Source organism: Nymphaea colorata, chromosome 3 (assembly GCF_008831285.2).
Source record: "Nymphaea colorata isolate Beijing-Zhang1983 chromosome 3, ASM883128v2, whole genome shotgun sequence".
Lineage (NCBI taxonomy): Eukaryota > Viridiplantae > Streptophyta > Magnoliopsida > Nymphaeales > Nymphaeaceae > Nymphaea > Nymphaea colorata.
The window spans coordinates 22595148-22602353 of NC_045140.1; the positions used below are offsets into that span (position 1 = coordinate 22595148).

General features: G+C 42.6%; 1 protein-coding gene across 1 annotated transcript; it reads right to left on the reverse strand.

The window, feature by feature from the left end:
- Window positions 1–3174: 3174 nt before the first annotated feature.
- LOC116251571 (uncharacterized) lies at window positions 3175–6717 on the reverse strand. The gene is made up of 3 exons (XM_031625918.2): window positions 6044–6717; window positions 4672–5019; window positions 3175–4469 (listed from the first exon to the last, which is right to left on the reverse strand). Exons 1-3 carry the CDS (start codon window positions 6494–6496, stop codon window positions 3855–3857), a joined length of 1416 nt encoding a protein of 471 aa, XP_031481778.1. The 5' UTR covers window positions 6497–6717; the 3' UTR covers window positions 3175–3854.
- Between the last annotated feature and the right edge of the window lie 489 nt (window positions 6718–7206).

A 7206-nucleotide genomic window follows, 5' to 3' on the forward strand; every position in this document is an offset into this window, starting at 1 on the left:
AACTTTTTCTTCCAAAAAAAAAAAACCTCAAAAAATTTAATTGATAAAATTACATTCTTGCAGTGAAACGTGGGATGAATTTATGAGCAGCTATACAAGGTAAGAACAAATTAATACGCCTTCGGGCCTATGAAGTAAGGGTTGGATCTAAGGGTACTGATAGAAAGTGTCGGCAGTCAATTGTTTCCGGCTCGCCCGGCGGCCTACCTCTTAGGAGCAGGCACATTGAAAGTGGCCAGATCCTTAAAAGGGCTCCTCATTGTGTTCACGATAGTAAATAAATAAAACTATAAATGCTTCTCAGGAAGAACAACCTTCAAATTGTTTTCTTGTCCACTGAAGAATAGACAGCTTTTTAATATGTGGCATATAATAAATCCTTCATGCATGAAGCGCTTCTCATTAGATTTTCTTTTTCATGCATTCGCAATTCTGTTTTGTTCTTATATGTATTATTTGCAATCTGATTTGTATTTACACCATTAGTTTTACGAGAACCAAGCGTTGGCTTGCCTCAAAACTAGAATATTAATGCATGTGTAAGTTTCTATACGGATTTATATGCTGCAGCGTAAAATTTCGTTGGCATTAATGGTACAGCTTGCAAGCATTGTACTTCTCATACTCTTCGCAATTTTCGACGTCCATTACTGATGGTTAACTAAATTGATTTTGCAGTTAATTTTCTTTCAGTTTTCAGGTCCAATGAAACCAGAAAAAGATATTTTTCTTGGAAAATCTAGATCTTGGGACATGTGACATGTTATAACCAAGGAATTTGCATGTATCTATTTCGCATTTATATATATACACACACAGTCAGCTACCAAGCTCGATCTATAACTGCAGTAACAGCAAGCTTGGACTCCAAAATTTGCAGAGCTCACTGTTTTAATTAAGATCAAATTTCATAGGTTGATGCAAAATTGCAAGTTAAAGGATTTAAGCTCTGAAACTCATCACCCACAAGGTTAATACCTTAGATTTGATGCTGCTCACTAGTTGGCAAGACAATGTTGTGGATATGTAGAAGCTTGTAATTAGAAGCCAAAACTGATGTTGGGGTTGTGACCTCTACACAGCAGACAATGACAAAACCTTTGCAGTCTGACATCCAGCAACTTTGGCGGTTGTATTCGCAAGTTGACACACACAAGACCCAGAGCTCAAGCTCTTATCAACGTGTTGGCACAACACGAGAATGATCTACCACTAAAAAAAGGATTCAGATCTGCAGCGAATTATACAGATCACAGGACGTCACCCTCAACCATTGCTGCTTCATGGAGACCACAACCCTAGCTATCTTCAAAGCCGCAGGATCTTACTCTCAACTTTTACATTTCCAATGCTGATAAAGTGTAATGACCATGTGAATCGAACCTGAGACACCGCCCCCCAGGTTTTAATTAGCTATGCTGCACACTGGTTGGCAAGTGAGAGAAAAGAGAGAGAGAGAGAGCAGGTGTTGCCAATTCGGCCATTGCACGTGGTGGAACAGTGTTTGAAAAAGACGACACATATTTCCGGTGGCCCTGCTCCTTTTGACCTTTGGATATTGGACATCGACGGCCCACACGTTCCCGGCACGAGTCTCCCTTCAGCACGAACGCCCATGCCCAAAAGGATAAGCTGTGTGTACGGACGACGACATTTTGATGACGAGACCATCAACCCCGCGCCATTTCCCTCACACAATTTACCGGAAGCTCTGACGAGAAAGAATAATGGCGGATGAAGTAAAAGAAAGAAGAAACACCGACGTTATAAACGGGCAAATATGCTTGTTTTTATCAAACCCTTTCCCTTTTGAGACTAAAGAGAACAGGATGAGAGAGTTCTTCAAAAATTTCCAGTGAGCAAGATTAGATTTTAAGTTGCACTTCTGCTCTTTCTAACCTCCACCACATGAGAAAAGGTGGTGGGTGCATGTGCCATGAAATGTGAAAACTGGAAAGAAGAGGGCAATTATGTGCCGCCCATGTTCGGTTTCTTTGGGCTTTACTCCTTGCCTTCTTTTGTGATCTTCGGTTGTTTGAAATGGAAGAGAGTGAAACGTCACATTGAAGGTCTCGTGGGGGCGCCATTGGTGGGACACTGTTCAGTAACTCCAACAGCAACGTGTATTATTTTGGTGAAAGAAACAAGAACTGACCTACTCATATTCACTGCCAACCGCTTGCATTTTTGTTACTGTTATTTCTTTTACTGCTGCTACTACTACTGTTGCTATTGTTATTATAGGCATTCATTAATTACTCATAAAAGCTTCGTTTTTGGATGTCAAAGTTCCCTTCTCTTTCTTTCTTTTTCTTTTTTTTTTTTAAAAATCAGGGAGGTGCCCGTTCCAGACGTCAAGAGGCTACTCCCCATGAAACACGCTTCTCTAGATGGGAAGAAGAAAGCATTTCTGTTTAACGAGTCTCTGCTTGTCTTCTTCTCAAATAGACATCCTCTTCAATTCGTCTATGCTTAATAGTAATATGAAAATTTTTGTGGGTCGTGATAACTTTGAATGGGAAAGTGGGTGCAATTAAAAAGCCTACCCAAGTGGAATATGAACCAATTTCAGCAACAATAATTCAGAAATCCCAAAACTGCAAGCGAAGCCAGTTCTTGAGAGCAGGGGCCATTTTTCATGGATAACAAGGCCCAAGCTCATATCCATTTTAATGGTCCAGAAGGGATCGGTACCATAATGGGGCCCCAGAAAAACATAAAGAGCACCGTCATTGATGAATTGGAAGGTTCCCCTACCCAAGCATTAGGCTGAGAGAATGTCAAGGGGACAAACCCTAAAAAGTAGTCCTACGTTCGTTAGAAACCGGATTGGATCACCCATTGGACTGGGCGGTCAATCCGTTGGGAGCTTACTTTAGCCCTGTGCCCTGCTGTAATGATGCTTTAAAGAGCATGCTTTTGTTCCTGCAGACAGGGCAACACGCTCGTTCACTTTGGGGGTTCACCCTAGTCAAAAAGCGCGCAGATTCTAAAGCAACACACACAAACATGTGCGCGCGCACACACACACATATCCTGACCTGACAGCTTCCACAGATATAATATTACAAGTTGAAGATAATGTGTACAAAATATGTACAAAGAAATAAAAGCTAAACATGGTGGTAGCTAGAAGCTACATTTTCCCAAGCACAAGAGTTTGAGATGTTCATATCCACAATTAAAGGCATTCAATAGCTTCTGATAGATCAAACAGTTTCGTATACATTTTTACCATCTTCACACCAAGAGTAAAAACAGATCAGAACAAAAGTACAGACTGGGGTTGACTGGAGCAGGTTTCCCTACAGGATGAATCTTCTTTCCTGCCTTCTACCGCTGCTGATCCAGAGAAACTACTGCTCAAACCCAAAACTGGCAGCCTGGCTATCAATCAAAACCACAAACAGCAACACTTGAAGAAGATAAAGAGTAAGGAGCTTCCTCTCGCTCTCTCTGAAACTGATTATCAGTAATACATTGACATCCAAATTAAGAATCAACAGTTAGCAGTTACTAAAAGTAGATCAAAACTAAAGGGATCACCGCCACTTCTTTGAGGCATGGAATACAAGCCATGAGAAAAAAAAAAAAGAAGCCAAAAATCCATATCCACGGATCTCTCACCAGTACCCAAATTGATACACTCGAAGGGAAGCGGTGCGAGCTTCCTCATCAAAAGTAAAAATTTACTACTGCCTGCAGAACACCCTGCAATTGATTCTACTCTCTTTACAAACAATGCGACTAATTTGCTCATCCGGGTATCAGTGTCAATTGCCACCAGCTTGCATGGGTCAATAAGCTACACTAACAATATGAACAAATAGCTTCAGCATTTGGGACTCGGAATATCAGACTTCCACCCTCCATATGATGTTATCAAGATTATCCTGTGATTTTCCTATGGCAGCAACCTTAGATCGATGTGCACCTGCCATACCCTTACCTCTTTCTCCATGGGGTAGTTCACAAGTTTCACTAATTGACCCGGACCTGATATCAGCTGGAGGGATGAAACAATCCATGGACAGTCCAGGGACATTGAAAGCCACTTCCTCAATAGTCCACACCTCTTCCATCCTTGTCTTTGTGTGACTCATTGCCATCTCTCCAAACCTGAAAAGCGTAACTAAAGACCGACCCGAGTGAGCGATCATCACTCCTTCCACTGGCCTGTAATCGTCAAGAAAAGAGTTGATGGTTGTTTCCCAGTACACTGCATCCCCCCCATTTGACTGAATTCGAGTGAGGTGGGAGTCCTCCATGTGAACTAGAAGACCAGTCCTTTGGCTAAAATACCCAAACAGGACATGTCTAATTATCTCTGCAGGCCCTTCACTCCTGGCTTTCAGGGTCTGTGGATCAGCACAGAGCTTGAGAATAAAACATTCTTCACCATTTATCTGTTTCTCCCCTATGCATCTCGCGTCTGCAAACATGCTTGCAGTAGTTCTTGGATCCAGCCCCTGAAGGGAGGAAACACGAAGTTAACAGACGATTCAAATGCCGAAACATGAAACAACCAAATAAATTCAGTGAAGTTTTGATGAAAAATGAGTACAACTAAAAGCAACTACTACAAGGGTGGAATTGGAACATCAGAAGATCTGAAAAAAGCAGAATCCCAGCTGACATGAACCATTATAACAAGAGATGAATATGACCAACCTGAAGTGCTCGGCGTAAAGGTCTCACAGGCCCTTTTGCAGCATGGGATCCAAGCCATGGGGTGTGTCTCCACACAAGCTTACCATTGCAACCAGCATGCACCTTACTACCACCAACCGCAAGTTCAACATACCACATGTCTGGCATCATTTGCCACAGTACGAAACTGCCCGATTCAGCGGCCCTTGATGGGTTCCTGTTTTTCATAACCTTCGTCGCAGTCTCAAATTCAGAAGCCACCATCTTCACCTTTCCCATAGCATATGCGTTCCTGATTGAGCTCTGCAATTTCAATCCACCGGATGCAGCTGTATACTGCTGAAGGATATACTGAGCAGAAGAAGTTTCCTGCAAACAACAGAAAAAAAGGAACTGAATTAACAAATAACCCTTAGCCCACAAGAAAAACAGATACGAAAATGGAAAAGCATAGGTTGCCAACAACACCAAAGTCCTAAAAGCAGATTTCAGAAAGGGAAATCAAAAGCCAGATTATTAGCAGGGTATTTGCTTGTCGGTGCCATGCAGGCCCGAGATCACCGAAGATCACTAGATAATACTACAATTATATCTCGGTTATTAATAGACACGAGTATTTCAACTATAGAAAACCCATAAAATTTACGAATTCCTTGAGTCCCTACCCTCCGCAGACAGATCGTACATACGATAGCGGTTATGACATTATTCAAACAGTCGATGCTTATGGCAATCTACTTCTTCCTTGGCTTTTAGAAGAGGATCATGTGAGCCTGGAGAGAAAAATAAAAAACTAAGAAGTCCTACTTTTAACAAATAACTACATGTTTAGGAGTGAATGACACCATCAACCGATAGCTACTTCAATTAACAAAATCTTCTTGTCCCTTTCTTAATGGTTCATCCCCGAATTTCTATCATATCAATCACAAGATCAAAAAATACTAATCTAAATCTTTACCCTTCTCCTCCTCTTCCCTTTCACTCAACTGGAACCTTAAATGCGTAACTCAAAAATGAAGAGAGAAAAAAAAAAAGACACATGGCAAGAGAATCTCAGCCTTTCAGCCTATCTCTCAACGTCAAATTCCCCCCAGAAAAAGAAGAAGAAAAAATCCTACAGTATCAAAACAAAATCAACTAAAAACTCCCAAATATCAACTCTTGAGGAACATGAGATACACACTCCCCATTTTCACTGTCCCATAGAAAACCATATCGAGAAAATGTAAAACTCAATCATCACACAAGAAACTGCGCAACCCAGACACCAGAACGGTTGACATGCAGGATTTTTTTTTCCCCTCTTAAGAAGAGGTAAAACTCAAAAAACTGAAAACCGCATTGTAATACCTGCTGAAACAGCTAAAAGGGGAAGATAAGGATCACTCACAATTGGTGTATCCTTGATGCTAAGGTGAGGCAGAGGGTCGGTGGTGCAGACGTGAACAGGCGCAAGCGGCGCCCCCATGACGCCAAGGAGGAGGCGGAGGTCGGATCTCTTGCTGTATGCCGACAACGACACGGAAGGCGTCCTCGAGAGGAGCTGCCCTTTCATCCAATGCTGTATCCCTGCCCACCCTTCTTTTCTCCCGCCTTCTCCATCCCCAGAGCCCTCTGGATCCGGCCCCTCCATGAGCGGCGTCAGCGCCTCCCCCACCGGACGAAGACTCCCGGACCTCGCGATCAGGGGCTCCGGCAACGAGGCCAACGGCTTCCTCCTTCTAAGCAGCACCGCCATGGGCGAAGCGCTCCTTCCAGGGCTTCTTGCCCGCGACCTGGACGGAGAAAGGCCTCGTACCACCTCCTCCTTCAGCGCAGAGAAGAACCCCTGCTTCCTCTCCATTGACTTCGACACTTCTTCCACCGCCACCACCACCACTACCACCACCACCAATAAGAAGAACCAAACTAGCCAACCAAAGACAGATTAAAAAAGCAAAACCTGGAGGACAACCACCAATTGGAAGTGATCCCTCACTAGTCACTACAGCACTCTGTGGAGAGGGAGAGAGGAGAAGAGCTTCTCTTCCTCTTTTGCTTCCTTCAACACACTGGTCTAGTGAAGAGTGTCCTGAGTTAAGGCTCTTTGGAAACCTTTTTTCTGTTGGTTATTGTTTTATTTTTATTTATTTTTTGGTGGTTTTGTGTTTTATTTTATTTTATTTTATTCTGTTGACTACGGAAAATTGAACTTCTCTGGTTCCACTGCTTTCTAAAATTCCTAAAACCGCTGTGTCAAGGTGAGCTTCTCTTTTCCTATGCTGAGAATTCCATTATTTTTTTAGTCCTCCCAGTTCTAGTTAATTCGTAATGCTGCTACTTTAAGGTAAAATTTCCAGTCTTATTCCACTTACCCACCCCCAACCATCTTTGGCCAAGCTCGAACTGGACGGTAGAATGGAACCAAGACCAGACCTACTTGTGTTAGGTGAGGCCTAACCCTTTGTTAGAGAGATACTAAAACCAATTTCAGATTGGTTGCAAAATGGAGTGACTTCAAAGTGGGTGCATGTAAAAAGCATTGGCAACAACACCAAGTAGCCTTCAATATTG